The sequence below is a fragment of the Oenanthe melanoleuca genome, chromosome 2 (genome assembly GCF_029582105.1).
Source record: "Oenanthe melanoleuca isolate GR-GAL-2019-014 chromosome 2, OMel1.0, whole genome shotgun sequence".
Lineage (NCBI taxonomy): Eukaryota > Metazoa > Chordata > Aves > Passeriformes > Muscicapidae > Oenanthe > Oenanthe melanoleuca.
This window is the reverse complement of record NC_079335.1, coordinates 19,754,102-19,772,768: the sequence shown is the minus strand read 5'-3', so window position 1 is coordinate 19,772,768 and position 18,667 is coordinate 19,754,102. Positions and strand designations below refer to the sequence as shown.

Below are 18,667 nucleotides of genomic sequence, written 5' to 3'. Positions count from 1 at the left end.
TACATTAAAATATTATATGGATGGTGAATAGTTTAGCTAAGACTATCATATTTTCCTCTTTAAAAATCAGTAATTCATATGATACGATTTGTAATGAGAAAAGAAGAAATTTTCATCTAGATAATTTATAACCAGAAGTCTTTAAGAATGATATCTGAAAAGTTAGAAATTTCCATTTTTAATTTAACTTCCTCCCATAATTATGGCTGGATTTTGATATTCATGCATAATTGCATACAATGGTAAGGAAGGAGTGTCATAGCACAAGCAGAATGATAGTTATCAGAATTAGAGTTTTCCTATAAAATGGACAGTTGCTCAAGACTGAAATCATACAGTATATGTGTTTGTTGTTAAAAGGATAAAAGAATAAGTGAGGCTGAAGACCAGGGAGTAAACTTATTCTTTGAATTGCTCTTTATATGTGTATGATGTAAAACTGCAAAGTGAAGCTTTCAAGGCTGTCCCATTGAAGTTGCCTTCCATTTGCCGTAGTGGTTATTGAGAGGATTGCAGCCTGTAGCCTGGAACCTGAGGGTGACAATCAGTTTAACCTCAGGACTCAACTTAGTCTTCAAATACTTCAGTCTACAAAACAGCATTGCCACAGCATCAAAGGTTTACTGCCAAAATTCACCCTCTCCTCCACTTCGCGGAACTCCTGGTTGTTTTTCCACTTGAAGTAAATGCCCACTGGAGATTGTAGCAAACCTTATATTAGCTGCTGAGTATGGCATTTTTGAGGCCTTTATCTGTTAGCATAGTGGTTAGCTACAGTTGCTCCATGATGTTCTGGAGGACACAAAACCTGCCCACTAAGCCATTAGTATTGATCCTGATGGTAAAAATGTCTCCTTCCTTCTAATCAGTCAATAGGTCAGACCACTAATATCCTAGAAACTACTTTTTATACCTATAGAGCTAAAGAGAATGAGTCCTTAAGGGTAACAAATGGGAGCCTTATCTTCTCATTAAGTCTTTATGAGAAGCCTGTGGTTGCCACAGGTGACTCTGTGTGTCCTACTGGCTGTTGGAAGGAGAGAGAAATAGAGTATGGAGTGATACCCTTATCATATTGCCCAGTCCCTGCTGCTGAGTGCTCCAGTGGTCCTCCACTCACTGACAAGAGAAATCCTGACCAGCCCAAAAAAGTCTCTGTGGGCTCATTAATATTCTTAAATATGTGGATAAACAAGATAAGGATGGGTTTTTCAAGACCTGGATATTATTCTTCTTTGTAATTTTGTTGAATTTAGGAATATTTTTTCTCAGAATTTATTCCCATAGTCAAAAAATGTATTCTATGTTCATTTCTTGCAATCATGCAGATGGGTGGCGTTTTTATCACCTTCCATCCATAACACTGAAACCTCTCTTAAACATTTACTACAACTAAACATTCCTGTCAAAGCTAAGGTTGTGTTTCTCTGTCTATCGTAAAAGAAGCGAGACAGTGGATGTTTTTGCTGATGAAGCTTCCTATTCAGAAACAGAACTGATAGAAGAACAAGTGAGGTAATCTTCATGTGGTTTTGTGCCAGGCTCATTGTACTTTTCCTACAATCTTTAGTGCTTCAGCTTATAATTACCATTTATGTGTCTCACTGTGGTGTGTTTGCTTGTTAGGAGCTTATAGATGTAGGTTCATGATGTATGGTATTATTATGAATCTGTCTGTGGCAATTCCTTTGTATGCTCTAGGAGTCCAATAATGACCTCCTGGAAGGCCTGAAAAGACTGCTTTTGATGAATGTTTTATAAATGCACTTAGCAAAGTCAGCCACTATACTATTTTTCAATGCTTTTAGAAATAAAATGCTGTTACTAACACAAAAGTCTTCATAAAAAGGCTGTGGTATGTATCTCCCCTTTTTGACACTAATTAAAATTTGACTTCTTGTTACACTTAATCACCATCAAGCCACTCATTGTATTAACTGATTTCATTGTAAAATGCATGACTTCGCTCAAGGAAAAGTCCTGAAGGGTGCACATTCCCCATTTGTATTCTGTATCTGTTCAGTTACTCAAGGAGAGCTAGGAGTGTGATTTTAATAAATAGCTCCATTAGGGTATGGATTTTACTCTTTAAATTGCCTTGATTTAATGTATTTGAGGGTATTGCTAGCAAGTATAACTCCTTGAAAACAGACCAATTACATTGGGAAAAAAGGTGGAGCTTGATTAATTTCTGAAAGTAATGGCCTGATTAATTGCCTAAGATAGTAGAAGATATCACTGTTTGATCATGAAATTCTCTTTTACTCAGTCTAATTTCTTCCCATTGCATCTCTAACAAGAACTTAATCCACTGCTGTTTTGGTACAGTTCCATAGGTTGTGGGTTAAAATAATCTTTTAATTACAAACCAATTTTTTTCTAGCTGTTGGAACCTCTTTAAGTACTAATGATGTAGATTTTCATCTGATTACAGTCTGAGCACCACACATGAATCTATCACTGTAGCCTAGCCTATATATAACAGACATCCCCAAGTCTAATAACATTTAACAGTGCTATGTGATAATTATAACATCTAGATTGTGGACTTTCCTACAAACAAGAGTGCTACCTCTAGAGAGAATGCAATCTGTAAAAAATCTGTAAAAATCTATTAATATGAGTAATATTGCATAATTAAACTGCACAATTAATGAGTTCTTAGCTTTACTGAGACTTAATATTATGCCAGCTTTTCTTTTATTCTGAGGTTGATATATTAATTGACAAAATAACTATTTTAACCTAGAGATTGTCAGGAAACAGACTATTGCATGGATAGTCATTACTGAGACATTGGAAACATTTCAGCCCATTTATCAAGAGTATGGAGCAAGTCAAATCATATGTGTAAAAAAACCTGTACATTATCAAGAAGTTATCTCAGAAAATTTATTCCCCCTAAAATATATATATAATAACACGATTTGCTCCAAGCCAGTATCATGCAGCATATTTTACAATTAATAGAAAAGTCAAAGTTCAACTGAGCTGCTTTTTGACTAACATTACAGGAATTGTGAAGCAGCAGATAGACAGCCATATCAAAGATCCCGATCAACAGAGCAACGTCCTGTGCTAGAGCGGACCAACTCCCGCTCCCGATCCACAGAGCGTCCTGACTCAAACCTCATCAGGTCGATGCCTTCATTAATGACTGGAAGATCTGCCCCTCCTTCACCTGCCTTACCGAGGTGAAACAGACAAATCAATCAGACTAAACCCCTTCTGCCCCACCAGCTCACCATTTTATTTTCCCAGTAGCTAATTGGTATCGCCTCATCCTTAGCTGATCACTAGCAGCAATAGATACTAACCCTTTCAGTGTGAACACACTATTTATATTCTACTCTGGATATAATGGTGTGGCTGCCATTGCAAATTGCTTGCTAACAGTATTTAACTACATTTGTTTATGATTTCTCATTTGTCAGGAATCCTGGATGGTTTCCACATAAAGCACCTCATAACTATCATATTCTTCTCTTACAGAATGAGAAATTATTTGTGTTCATCAGACATGGCTTATGGAACAACCATCATAACATCAAATGAAACTATTTTTTTTTAAAAAAAAAGTTTCTTTAGATGCACTGTACTAACTTTGTCTATTACTTATCATTTTAACCACCACTTTTTCTGACTACATTTTACTGTGCCATAGTCTGTACTGTTCCTGTTTGAGTACCCCTGATTGATATTTTGAGGATTTCTATACATTATTCTTAGCTTAAACAAACATAATACAATACAAAGATGAAGAGATTTTAGTCTAGATCATGTTCAGGAAAGCATCTCTTTATTTTAGAACTGCAGATTACATTCTTTTGTTTTCTGAAAGTTAGAGTTAGTATCATTAAATCCCCAGTGAGAATTGAGTCAAATATCGTCTTTCTTCAGTTCATTACTCCGTTTAGACAAATTTGTGTAATCTCACTGCAACTCTAAAGTAATTTAAGAAAATACAAGCTGAGCAAAGATAATTGAATTTGCCTTGTGAATAAATTTATGTGTATGTGGCTATTATATCCATATGCACATGAATGTGCACATTGCATGTTTTCTGGCTTAACTGTGTGAAAAAGCATCTTATGGAAGCAGCTTATGGAAGGATCCTCAGCCTTAATTTGGCTTCCTTTTAATGGGGAGAATTCTCTTTTTAATCAAGTCTTTTTGTGAAAAGAGATAATAGTTTCCCTCTGGGACTGCAAGGATCCAAAGTGTTGTAAAGTCTACTTAGTAACGTTATCAGTTCTTGGTGATATTTAAGAATGACTTTGTCATTTAATGGCTGTGGTTTGTTTTGGTATGTGTCTCTTAGGTCACATCCTCGAACTGGGTCTGTCCAGACAAGTCCATCAAGTACTCCAGTAGTAGGGCGAAGGGGCAGGCAGTTACCGCAGCTCCCGCCAAAGGGCACCTTGGAGAGAAGTAAGTGGATGGTTTTCTCCCTAATGACATTTCCAAATTGCTCACAAAGGTCGGTGGTAATATTTTTCTTTTGCCATTACAGTAGAAATCTCTTGAGTTTATGTGTGCAGAGTTTGGATTTGGTAATGTATTGTATTTTGTACTGTGTTTTCTTCTGTTTTAATATCTACAATGCTCTTGACTGACATGAATAATCAGCAGTATAATGCACATTAAACAAGGTGGACTATTAGCATGATCCTGTTCCTTTTGAACTCAGGTGTTTTGTAATTGACTTCAACAGGCACAGGAAATGATCTTTAGTATGCTGTCTAGTGACAAAATTCTGGCTCTTTTGGGAGTCAGGAACCTAGTTGATCACTTGTGGGCTCACATGGAGTGTATTACAGATTGCTAATATAAAACCTTTGCATCCTGAAAAAGGAAGAGCAAGAAGACAGGTAATAATCTTTAAAATAAGAAATGTCAGATATTTAACGATTCATGTTTTACTGGTACTGTACTTGTGCTTATCTTTAATGCCCATTAAAAGCACTGACTGATGGAGATATTTTCTGAAATGTTTAGAAACAGAAGTATATAAATGCAATTTTGACAGCAGATGTTTTCACTCTTCTGTTTCTAGTAACTAGATGTGCTGTGCAAAATCAGTCTAAATGGCCATTTACACTCTTTTTTTTTTTAAAATCCTTCTTAACATGTGTATTGTATCTTTTAAAAACCTTCTGTTGGTTTTAACCCCTGTGCTTTGGTTCCTTTTTTTTTTTTTTTTTTTTTTTTTGTTTCTGTTTGTTTTGTTTTGTGACTTTCCATAGACAATGGAGACAAGGAGATAGAATCTTATGAAGGTCTGTACATAAAGAAGGGCTTGTTTTTCACCAAAAAGCCTTTTTTCAGAGGCTGCATAGGGGGAAACAAACCTAACTGCAATTGATGTTATGTGATTGCACATAGTCAGAATTATTGTCATAATGATTTAGTCTTTATTTTTAGGCCTGTGGTTCATAAATTTTACAGGATTCTACTTGAAAAAAAGACAATATAAATAATACAGTCTAAATATGATTGCTATTAGAATATACCTAGACATGTACTCAGCTTTAAATATCTAGAATTTACCCTATGGCAAATTAGAGCATTTCAGCAGTTATGTATGTACATTTCCAGGATTAGCAGATATTCAGACATAGGTTTAAGTATAAGCTTTGGAGGCTATTTGACATGTTTTGTGTTAGCCATACATTTAATCAAAATAATGTTTTTATTATGACTATTTTATAGTGTGATAAATTTGAATTAGTGGGTAATTTGCAAATAATATGGGGAAAAAATTTGAAAAAGTTAAAATATTTTTGTTTCAAATAGAATTCCCTTATATTTTATAGTATTATAAACCATTTAATTTACTTAATAACAAGCCACAAGATATCAATTGCAGTCCTTGGTAATACCACTGAGGGTCTTTATGTAGTATTACTGTGTTTGTCTTTTTTTATTTAGTATTTCCAATGTTTGCAGTATTTATTTCCGTTTTGGAAACAAAACTTCATGGAAAGAAAACTCTCGTTTTCTCGGAGCATCACTCTATTATATTAATTTCTTTGTTGTCTGATGTGTTGTGAATTGCTTATATGAAATATAGTATAGATATTCCAGGAAATAATCCCATCTAGCACATGATGTTTGCTGTCATTGCTGTATATGCTTTTATGTTTTACCACTCTTCCCTGCTGTTTGCTTAGTATATCTCTTTAGACTGTGAGCTTCTCAGAGCAGCAATTGTGAAATAATGTATATTTTTATTTTGTTTGATTAGAGAGGGTAATAGTCTTATCTATTATTTACATCATAGGTTTTATAGGGAGAAATTTAATAGGAAAAATAATAATTTTTATAGGAACACTAGAATTGTTTCCTCTGGTAAGTACTGCTGGAACTTGAGGAACTCTGATTTTACTTGAAAACTGAGTAATATGTTCCTTTTACTTTGTCTTTTGAAAAAAATAGTCTTTTGGAAAACTGGATTATGGAAAATTGCCAGATCCACAGATTTTGATGTTCTAATACACAATCAAAGCATCATAAGCAACTCAAGATACAGTAACTAGAGACATTTCATATTGAATTTACACATATAAAGATGGTAAACCTAATCCATAGATACAACTTTCATAGAGCATTCTATGTAATTTTCTGTCATGAATTAAGAGTTCATTTTCTAATACCAATAGAGTTCTTCTTTGAGGCTTTTCCTGTACTTCTTTAGGATTTTCTAATAATTTTCTTTGAAGGGAGTAATAATTTTCTTTAAAAAGGGTAGTGCTATGCAAGAACAGGAGATTACCTAACTTTGTTCAGTGACAGAACATAATTAAAATTAATAGCAGTCTTTTTACTGTGGAGAATTGAATTTTACAGTAAGTTATTTTAGACAAATGAAGTACTGGTTACAAAGACTGAAATTTAATAGAATTGGAAACACTGACTATCATAGAAGGAGTTTGTGTTAGTATTTAACAAATATAGCATCAAGTTAACCTGAAAGTTTTGTAGATATGGGAGTAGGTTTCATGCCTTTTTTTTAAGCCCCAGTGATAATCAAATCTTTTGTGTGTTGTTGTGAAGGCTGTATGACCATCCATAAAACAGACTAGTCCTTTCTGCTCTTACAGAACACACACTTGATTCAAATGAGAGAGGTGTTTCTATATTGCATGGAAATGTGCTGTGAAAGTTAAACTTCCTGTATTTTGAAACCAAGGATTTTGCTCTTGACTACATTAATTTAAAATCAAACTGATGAAAAGAGTTAGTAAAAGGTACCTTATAGGCAACAATGGATTGGAAGTCATCTCAGCTTTGTAAAAGAGAAAAAGAAAGAAGGAAAAACTTATCTGTTGCAGACTCCTACAGTGTTCTCATTTAGTTTGCATACATTTGAATAATCTGTGTTTCTTACAAGGTTGTATCTGCATACCTTTTCTTTAAATGTAGTCCAAATGCCAAAACTCAAGTAGAAAGAAGGGAGTAATTTGCTGTTGGAGATACTCTTTTGTTATAGGGCAGCACTCACTAGAATATGCAATATGGTGTGTTTATGGCTGTGTGACTAGGAATGGAAGGGAAGAAAAGTACAGGGATAAAACTCAACCAACCCTTTGGGTAATTGTTTTTCAAATTAGGATCAGAATTTAAAAACATTGATTTGGGTTAGTTTTAGTTCCATGAACTATATTATGTCGTTGGGAGTTTTTGCTTGAATACTTTACTTCAAAATAGCCCAAAATGTTTGTTTTCCAGAAAGCTTCCTTGGAGTAGCTATGAAGGACCATTCCTATCTGTGGTATACTGACCCAAACATATTTTTATCAGTGTCCCACATGCTCAGAAGAACATACAACATCCTTAGTTATGTTTCATTACAGTCTTTTATGGTCATAATATTTTTGCTAATTCCCTAGGCTTCCACTGCTGTGTTTATTGTAGGATCAGATTTGCTGTTAAGAAGAATGACTGAGTATTTCTGAAATGCATGTCATTAGCATACCCAGGCTATACCTTAGCATCTAGACAGTTTGGGTTTTGCTTTAGATTTTATTAGTTTAGTATATTTTCATGTTATATGGTTAGAAAATAGTTCTGAAAAGATGTCTGGGACCACCTAAGAAATTTTCGCTACTGAAATGCCAGAAGACATTTTTTCAGCTAAACTCTTGCTTGTATGTTTTGAAATTATTATTTAAATAATTTTAAAATTATTTTAAAATTATTTTCAGTTTATTATTTAAATTACATTTGTACTAGAGATAGAAATATCTTGTTTAAATGAATATTTGTAGAAAGTATTGTTAAGTTGAACTTGGTTTTAGTGCAGAAATGTTGATGTACTCTTAAGTGTTCTGTATTTTTTGTGCTACTGACAAGAAGTGAATAGTGCAGTATTTATAGTTCTTAAGGGTTAACATGATTTTTTTCATTTCTATGTGGCTGTAACTTATCTCTTTGTTCTTACTTGCCTTGGCAGAAGGATGAAATCACTGACCGCTTGCTCCTAATTAAAATGGAACACCATAAAGTGAAATTATTCACACTTTTAGTTCATTGCTAATTCCTAATCAGAGAGAGAGTACTTTTTCCTGATACAGATTTTTAATTTTCCTTTTAAAAATAAACTTAGCCCTTTCTTTCTTCTTTCCACAAAAACATCCCCCAACCATTCACCCAACCGTAAAAACAAGAAAATCATGTTAGACTGAACAGATGGAATAAAAGCTTAAAATTTGGAAATGAAGGGCTCAGAAATTTAATAAATAGTAGAGCTCAGTGAGGATTTGCCTTTCTATTTATGCTCTGTGGTAAAGACGTTAATTATATGGTCTCATAATAATCTTGTGTCTTGGGGAAGTTCTTTCAAAACCTGTTAAAGTCTGACATTAATGCTGATTAACTGTCCTGTCTTAACTTCAGGTGTGGGTAATCTTTTTCCAGAATAAAATCAGATATTAATAGAATTAACAGGAATACATGATTAGGTTTAATCAGGGATAGCTAGAAACCATTAGCCAGTGGTTATATCTCTCAGATACATATTCAAATCTCTGAAAAGGACAGATGTATAGTGGCAGCGTACTGTTGCCACTCATGCAGTCTGGAATGGAAGCTACAGAGGCATTCTGATGGTTAGGAAAGCACAGATACTACTGACAGAAGTTCATGCTGTTCATTTTAAGGAGTTTTATCTCATTTAGAACATAATTTCTTTAAAGGAGAATTCATTTTGCAAAATGAAAAGGAATTTTATTGTGTGTTTTTCATAGCCCTACCCTAGTTTGATGGGTGACACAGAAATATGGTTATAATGCAATTGCAGAGGACTGGTCATGATACTGCCATACTCTACCAGCTATGATTTTGCAGGGTTTGTAAAATTTATGGCATGTGAGTATATTGTTTTATAGAAATGGTTGATCACATGTATAAAATATAGGATAGGAGCTTGAAGTGCCTTCAGCTTGGCCATGAACTTGATGACTTAGGTAAACACAACAGTCTAAAAGATGGAAGTACAGAGCTTTGCACCATCCCCTTTTTTGTGTGGATACTTCTGTGGTACTGGCTGTACTATCTTAGAAACCTTCACACTTTCACAGTGTAACTTGCATTTTGTGTGCTTGACAGCAAAGTAAACAAAATAGGTTAGTTAAGACCAGTAACAAGGCTTCCTTAGGATACATTCTGAGTCTAGTTTGGGGTTTTGATTGCAACCACGATTTTGCAAAAATACACCTTTGGGTATCGACTGCAGATGCTTAGTTCACTTTCCTGAGAGGCAACAGAATCCTCAGACCCTGAAGATATGAAAATATTTAATTTGCATTGATGCAATTTCCATAGAAAAACTTGAACAAACTTTGCCTATAACCCAGAGTTTAAAGTGCTTACTTAAAAGGTTCTGACCTTTCAAGGGAAGTCATAGTTTATAATTTTCTCTTGGTTTGGCAAAAGGAGAAATTAAACAGCTTTATGAAATTTGAAGATCTTACTGTATTGGTCTGAGACTACAAAGGGCATAAAAGGAGAATGACTGAGAAGTCATACAGCTGTGTTTATGGCAGCCACTGTTCATTTACATTTCAGGGTACCTACATGCCAAGAACATTTTAATTCAACTCTACTGAAAATGTTTTTAAAGTCTTAGGCACATCATCTATACATTCATTTCTATGAGAGAAGGTTGACTGTATATTTTAATTGAAATTTTCAATGCCATGATTTCAACTGGAATTTTAAATGTCCCATGGTTTTATCATGGAGTAGCAGAGCAGAATTCTAAGCACAGATTAGGTTGCATTGCACTGCATTGATTATAGCATGAATTTCTCTATTAACAATGACCTCTTAGAACCAGTAGTTTTAAAATTACTATTACTTGCTAGCTAAACCTAAAATCAAGTAATTCAATGAGGTATTTAATTGAACGTAGACTTATACAAGTCATGAGAGAACTGGAAAGAATTCTGGAAACAGAGAACATGAAAAATCGATAAGCAATCAAAATCTGAGCCTTGAAAAACTACACTATATTGCATCACATCAAAGCTGTTTCATAAACTGACATTTAAATTAAAGCAGGCATATGGTATATCAGTAATTCAGTTTGACACAAAAGAAAGTTGTGGTTCTTTATTAATGACATTAAAAATATAGATTTGTGTTTCTTATCATTAATGGCACTTTTGCTGCTTTTCCCAACTATTTCAGTATTCTCTAGAATTTAAATATGCTCTAGACAACTGTAGATACTAGTGGAAAATTTCTTTTTGCATATGAACTACTCTGAAATCCAGGTAAAAAGCATATTATCTGGAAAATTGAGGATTTCTTTTTTCCAAGCTGAAAAAGCATTTGCTTTGTTTCTCCTGCTCTTTTTAAGGTACCAAGTATGTCCACTAGTTTATGATTTGTATACAATTTTAAATATGCTGTTTGAGAATGGAGGCTTGGACTTTAATCCCAGAACAATTAAAGCAAAGCCAAGAAGGAGATTTAAACAAATTATCTACCAATATCTGTCTGTTTTCTCTGCTTTGGTACTAATTGTCTGCTTTCCACTGCTTAAAAATTTAGTAAGAAATTTGCAACAAAGAATATTAAGGGCTGCATATGAGCATCATTACTTGCAGGAAGATCTCATTGGAATTAGCTAGTGATGTAAATGAAAAATAGCATAACAATTTATTTGATCTTTGATTCATTAGAAAAAAATTTCTGCCACAGACTGAGGGTTTGTATGTTATTATGGATGTATTTTGTTTGGTGTTTCTCTTTTATTTGAGCAGCTTGTAACAAAGCATGCCTGTTTTTGTCTTGCTTTTTTCCCCTCTCATCCCTTGCTTATCTAATGCAGCAGGAGATGAAGAAAACAAGCATACTGGAGTTCAGGAGGCAGAGGTCGAGGCAGGTCTGTCTGACCACAAGCACCCATCTCCTTTAGATGTGTTTTCCCCTGAATATGTAGGCAATCTTTACCAGCCAGCTTGTAAATAAATTGAACATAAAAAAATCCAAAGAATATTTATATCATTTTATGAAAGAACAACACAAACAAATTAATTGTAGCACAGTTTATTTGTCAGTTGTGAATGCTTAAAATAATTCAACATGGAAAAATGTGCCCAACTCTTTTACTCTTTTTATTCTTATTTATGAAAATACTCTGTCACTATGCTCAAGTAACAGACCTAGCAGATCTGGGTGGGTACTTTTAGATGTGATACAGTCTACTTTGCATTAATAACTTTTACAAGCAGGAAAGTAAATTTTTTTGTATCATGACACTTTTTTCCCTCCTAGTTTGCACAAGCAGACTGATGCTGCACAAAAATCGTAGGCAACTGCATTATTGGAAATACTTTGACCATTTTGTATGATGTCCTCCATCCTGCTTGGAAGACAGTTTAGTTGGTGATGACTACCAATAGCTCATGATCAAATCAAACAGTTGCAAATACTTTTTTCAACTCAAATACCATGTGATTAAAACATAAATTTAACTTCTAATTTCAGGAGACACCAGTACAAGTTCAAAGATATGCAGAGTTCTAAAGATATAATTTCTCTTTTCTTCAGTTTCTTTTTCAAAGGAAGAATCATAAACGCATACATATACATTTACATGCCTTGTTAATAGGTTGCATTCTGTTGTCTATAATTAATTAATAGTTAATAATTGCCAAAAGTGCTGGAAGCATGGGGCAAAAAAGAAGTGATGAGTTGATCAAGAAAAACCTTTAGTACTAGCTGGTAGGAAAAATTACTAGGATACAAATGTATGGCTAAAATGCTAAATGCTGCTTAAAATTGTAAAAGTCTGAATCCTGTGCCCTGAACCCTCTTCCCATTGTTATTTACGAGAAGAAAATATGGATTACTATTTTCTTCTATGAAAAAAGTCAGTAATAATTACTGTGATGGGACTCATTTCTTGTTCAAAACTCCGGATGCTAGAGTAATTTCATTATTCCAGTGGTGGAAAGCAGGTTTACCTTTTTTTTTAGTTTTAGTTCTCGCTAAAGTGTCCTTTAAGATCTTTGCTTTCCCATTTTTTGTTATAGCACAATTTCCTTTTCTATTGCTTTTGTTATGATTCTGTCTCTGTGGTGTTCAGTGGTGTGTGTTCTGTGTGCTCTTCACTCCGTGTGTTTTGTGATGCATGAAGTTTTGCCCAGGTAGCTTGCAACAGGTTTGTGTGTGCTTGTTCTTATTGTTACATTGTTCTTTTACATTGCTCTTCGTAGTAACTGTTCCCATTGTTAATCATCATTGTCTGTTTTTAATGTTGTAAAGACTGTGAGGAAAAACATCAAACCCCTCCTGTTAATGGGCGAAAAGGCAAGTTGATTATGATATTGCTTATGAGTTGTGGGTGCTTGAGAAGTTTCACTTATTTTTTGCTGCATGTGTGTGTGTTGCTTAGTTCTACTAGCTCAAAATTAGTAAGTTCATGTATGTTCAATTTCAGTGTGTTGTTTTACTTCTTGAGTATAATTATTTTCAACTGAGGTTTAAAAATATTTCTTGGAATCAAAAACTCCAGATGTTTATATTTTTCCAGTTAAGTGTATTACTGAAGATATGGCTTACACTAGGCAGATATGTGATCATGTTGGCTATGGAGAGCTAAGGGGGTCGTTTTTATATTTCTTCTCATTTTGGAATTTCTGCCTTGCCCTAAGAGGCAGTACAGTTGCCCTAAGTACACTTTGGAGACACCTGCAAAATTGTCTGCATTGTCTTCCACTTTTTGCCAGGTCTACATTCTTTTGCATCTCTTGGATATATATTTTACAAACTTGGCAAATGTTAATGTGACTAGAAAAAACTGACCATTTTAATTATCAAATACTTCTGGAGAAAGGCTTATGTTATTATCAATCATTTCTATTGTCTAGTTTGTATTTATGTTTGATGTTCTTTTTGCTTTCAAATGCTGTAGAAATAAGCTTGATCCAAAGTACTGAAATGTTAACATGGAGATTTAGGTTTCTTATCTAACAAAAATAGAACAAGAAAATTGAAATGAACAACCTTAGCTCACTTTGAAGTTTTATTCAAGTTCATGCTTCTAAATTGCTTTGATAACTGAAGAAATATGTTACTACTTTTCTATGTACTTCTAAGACCTTACTACATTTAGATTTTGTGCCATTGATGTCTTCTGCCAGTGAATGAAATATAAACTAGGTGGTGTCTTGGATTTATTAAAATTTGGGTATTCACTCTTACAATTCCATCTCCACCAGGAGCCTACAAGGGGAATAGAGCCAGTTACACTGTTATGGACCATTCCCAGCTGTCTGTTCCCCAGAACCCTTAGCAGAGGGAGTACAGATGTCAGAACAGCAGGGATTCTATCTGGCCTGTGCTAGTCATTGTCTGGGAGGGATAACCACACCATTTTTAATGTCTCTCAGTGTAGACAAGACCAAGTGTTGTGCCTTTGCAGAGCAGGTGCCGTGTCACCAGCTGGTCAGAGCAGCCTGAGGGGTCACTCACTGTGGTGGCTGTGTCACTACATCCTGAATGAATTCAAATACTGGGAGCCTGCTGCTGTAACTGTAATCCATGCTGCTAACCAGATAGTTCAGTGTCATACTCTTAAGATCTAAATTCCAGTTGTAGTAAGAGTGGAGACTTGCCACTGAGCTGACAAAGGTGACAAAACAAGAAACAGTGATTTAGTCAGGTTAAAGCTGGTTTTGTTCCTGGTTTATCTTCCACTCCTTCAACAAAACCAACATTTTATACACTTGTAGAGCCTGAAAGATGTACATTGCACAATGAACAAACTACTACTAATCTAGATAGTTTGTTTCATGTTTTTATTATGTTCTCTAAGGTGTTTTATGTTGTAGAAGTTTTTTTCCGCAGAGCTCTTATACTCCAAAAGAATGATCAGTGTCTAATAATGAATTTCAAAGATTTTTTTACCAAAACTGTCATCCCTTTCCAATCTTCCTCATGTCTTTTGATTTCTCTTTCTTGTATTTTGTATGACATCTTTTGATCACTTGAGTTTGTAAGAAAAGGATTCAGGCAATTCTGCCCTTTACACTCTTAGAGTGCATAGAAGATGATGTAGTTACCAAAGCAAAATTTTAAGTGTTTAATATCTCCTCACACTTCAGAATATTTTATTAGGATTACACTACTGCTTTGTCTCTATTATGGGAATCAGGAATGCTTTGCAGTTCTCATTTCCCAGACTGAGAAGTGTCTGTAGCATATTTGTGTTTTGAGTTTATGGCAAGACAACACCCAAATCTCTGAGTCCTGCCCTTTCTGTGCACTCTGGTTTCCCCATTCCTGGGAGTCCCACCACTCTGTAAGCAGTCTGGATGCCTGAAGGAATAGAACTGAAACTATGTTGTCTTCCAGATTATTCTAAACTGCTGTACAGTTTAGACACAATCTAAAGAATTTAGGTGACTGAAGGGCAAACTAGGCAGAATAGAGGGACTCCAGTAAAAGATGTGATGACGGATGGACCTGCTTATAGTGTTCAAGTGCACTTTCTAAAAAAAAAAAAAGAAAAAGGCATGTTCCTGTCAGACCAGCTGGCACTCTTATCTTGATGGCTGACCTGAGCATCTTTTTCCATCTAAGACCATTTGGATTTGTGGAACTGGGTCCCACACTTTGCCTGAACTACTGAACATGAGTGCTGTAAGTCTCCTAGGTGCTTTCTCTTCATTCCTCTGGCTCACTGACTCTAGACTTCACTAGGAGACCATAACAGCTTCTGAATTTTGCATGAGAAATGATACTGCATTTTATGTGGGCTATGAGAATACTTAACATATCCCTATGTGTTATGAGTACCTAGAGAAACACTGCATTTTAATTAAATTTTAGTCCTAAGAAAGTAAGATTTAAATAAAGTATAGACCTGGTTAGATTGTGCTAGTTGCAGACAGGCACATAACTGCAATTTGCATGCTGTGGAAAGAGTTAAATTAAAAAAAGAAAAAGAACACACAATACAACACAAACAATTAAAATAAAGTACCAGTAAAATCCTCTAGACTGAAGATCCTACATTCTGTTAAAATTCCTTATGGTATAGGGATCTATTTTACAAATTTAGCTTCAAAACTAACAGAGAGATATTAGAGATGAGAAAGAGTCTAGCTAATAACTTGTCCATTAATACCTTCAAATTTCACTAATAAAAAATTTGAGTTCACATCTTTCAAAACTACATTGCAATACCACACAGCATTTCTAAGACTGGTATGTGAAAATGGGATGTCATTTTGTCTGCTTGTCCAACACAGTTTTTCTGGTTGCTAACCTGATGTTTCAGAAGTAATGCAGAAGAATGAAATGGGTCTTTTGGTGCAGACAGTATTGCGTGTAAAGATGCATGTACAATTTCCACGTCAATTTCCATGTAAATTTGAGCAGTAAGAAAACTTTTCTATTTTTTAGTTGTAGTAATTGATATTTCAAAAAACCTAGAGCTTTCTGAAGAAACAAATCTGTATTTTTCTTCTTTGTGTAAGCTGTTAATTGTATTTTCTTTATTGGTTGGTATTAGTGCTTAAATCTACTGGCTTAGTTTCAGACCCCTTTTGTGAACAGAATGATTTTTTCTTTTTACATTTTTTTAATTGTACCATAAGCTTCAATCTTAGCTGTATTTAAAAAGGGTAGAGCACCTATGATTGCTTGCAGAGCTTTTTGTGTGTGTGTGTGTGTGTTTGTGAGAGATGTATAATCATATAATAAAAAATTATCTTTCTGCTTAGAAAATTCTTAAAGACTTACTATAAAATTGCACATTTTTCGTTAAAAATAAAAACATGGAAAAAAAATCCTAAATCCTGTATGAAGCTAAACCTTACATTCTGCATTCTGCAGCGTGAATTTGTAGGCTGTTCACATTTCCTTGCATGCACAGAGTATTCCCTGACACCCAGGGAATGGAAATGCAAATTGAAGAGACTGTGCAGGAGAGGTTTAGAGCAGAAGCTTGTACTTTGCTCCACATTTATTTTGGACATTATTTGTAATTTTCTTCTTTATTAAATTCATTATTCAATAAATTCTGGAGATATTTTGTTTACCTATTGCAGCAGTATGAGAATTGCCATACCAGCTCCTGACTAAGAATGCATCTACCCCAGTGTCTGGTCTTCAGCAGAGCAGGCATGGATGCTGGGGGAAAGGGAATTAGGCAGGGAATTAAGGGAATTAAAGTAGAGAAGCTTCTCCAGGACACTTGGCTGCCCAGTCCCCCGTGCCTCTCCATGAGCAGCAGTGATATCTTTGCATGGTGTCTTCACCTCTCTCATAGGTTCTCTGCACTGTTTCTTCCCCCTTAAATCAGTCCTGACAAAATGACCCCAAATCAATTTTTTTTTCATTTTTATTGATCAAATCAATATTTGCTTATCCAAACCTGGAATTTGGGGGAGCTGTTTTCTCCCAGAAGTCCCAAAGAAGCCGGGCTGGCTCTGGCACAGTCTGGCGTGGTGCAGGCATATAACCAGAAGAGGGAGCAAAGCTGCTGTAGTTTAAAAACATGAAAAAAGATGTGAAACAAGCAAACAAATCCTGCCCCATGCTCCAAATGGTACTGAAAAAAAAAAAAAAAAAAGACGTGATAGTGGCTTAAAAATAATATCTTTGCTTTATATTTTGTATAGTTGCTTTTATTTTTTTATTGTTATTTGCTTTATTTTTGTGTTATTTAAATATACTTTGCTAAATATTGATGTACTCATGTTTAATGTAACATTGACTAAGTTTTTTTCTCAGCCATTTGGAGTATTTCATTTTTTTCTGGTGTTTCTTTGGTTTACAAATCTATTACATTTATAAAAGAAGCAACATGATACTTTGATTTTTAGCTAAAGATAGGCTATGACTTTACTGATTGTTATCTCAACAAGTGCTCTCTGGGACCTTGCTTGAGTATATATCTACAATTTTTCATAAAAATAACCAATAGAAGATTGCAATCTATTTATTTCCCATATAGAGTAACCCAATAGAAAAAAATTAAATATAAATTTAAAATATAATTGGCTGAATTTGCAGGTAGAGAATATGATGAAAAGAGACTGCCACTGGACTAGACTTAAGTGATTTACTGCTACAAATTATTAACATAGCCTTGGTGTCAGCTTGAAGAAGCATTTCTGGAATAAGGAATAACCTACAGTGCACTATCATATTTTTAATACTAATAACTATATTATGAAATGTAGATATGTTGCAGTACTTTTTATTGCTGACCTGATAGTTTAAATTGAAGTTCTTTTAATGTATTCCAGCAGCAGCCCCAAGAAAAGAAGCTCAGGGTTTGAGTTTTGGGGATTTTTTGCTTGTATTTTTTCCTTTTTTTTTTTTGCAGAATGTGTATGTAGTTCAGTAAAAAAGATGAAATCAGATTAATAAATAATTAAGATATGTCAGAAATTTTACTGGAATACCATGTCATTAAAAAACATTATATAAGCCATTAATGAACTATTTATTTATTTTAAAATGTTATAATTTCTTAGCATCCATTAGTTGATTTGGCACTAACTCTTTCCATGTTAAGGTTGTGTGTACATATGTGTATGTGTGTCCCTGCCTTTACACTGTCCACGCTTTGTCAGCATTTAGGGCAACGTTCTAAAAAGCATTTACAATTTTGAAGGGAAGACAGATCATCATGTCTCAGATAAATGCCTTGATCTCTAAGGTACAGAAACATTCTGTAAAATATTTTTCCAGTGTATAGAGAAAAAAACCAATGTAGATAACTGTTCCTGTGTCCAAAGAGGAAGCTAAAAGATGATGTCCTCAGGTTGGCTGAGGATTACCTGGAGAGGCAGGAGGTCTTGCTCTGTATTTGTCAGAAAAAGGCTACATGTGTTCCTGCTCTTAGGGTACTGGATGGGTCTTGTTCCTGTTACATCAGGGTAGGGAAGCATCAACACTGTTTTAATGAGGCACCTGAAGGTTTCTCTGGTGTAAGAACATCAACAGTCTGGCAGAAAATCTTGACTGCTGACTTTGTGTCACTTCGAGTTGGCCTTGATGGCATTAGCAGTGTGCAGGTGCTGTAAGGTGGGACTGGATTCATTCCAGATACAGTTTAGTACATCTGGGATGGTTCATACATCACACTTTGAAGCCTCTTGCTTTCCCCTAGTAGAGGTTTGATGCACTGAAAATATTT

General features: G+C 34.7%; 1 protein-coding gene across 5 annotated transcripts in view; it reads left to right on the top strand.

Moving 5' to 3' along the window:
• Positions 1 to 18,667, top strand: part of RIMS2 (regulating synaptic membrane exocytosis 2) — a 449,695-nt gene that overhangs the window by 306,171 nt on the left and 124,857 nt on the right. The window contains exons 23-28 of one of the 5 annotated variants that reach the window (XM_056484743.1): positions 1,444 to 1,515; positions 3,015 to 3,194; positions 4,322 to 4,431; positions 5,247 to 5,279; positions 11,339 to 11,392; positions 12,778 to 12,822. In XM_056484743.1, the coding sequence (XP_056340718.1) occupies positions 1,444 to 1,515; positions 3,015 to 3,194; positions 4,322 to 4,431; positions 5,247 to 5,279; positions 11,339 to 11,392; positions 12,778 to 12,822 (494 nt within the window). The remainder of the gene's footprint in view (positions 1 to 1,443; positions 1,516 to 3,014; positions 3,195 to 4,321; positions 4,432 to 5,246; positions 5,280 to 11,338; positions 11,393 to 12,777; positions 12,823 to 18,667) is intronic. The other 4 variants (XM_056484740.1, XM_056484738.1, XM_056484741.1 and 1 more) reach the window with 4 other exon arrangements.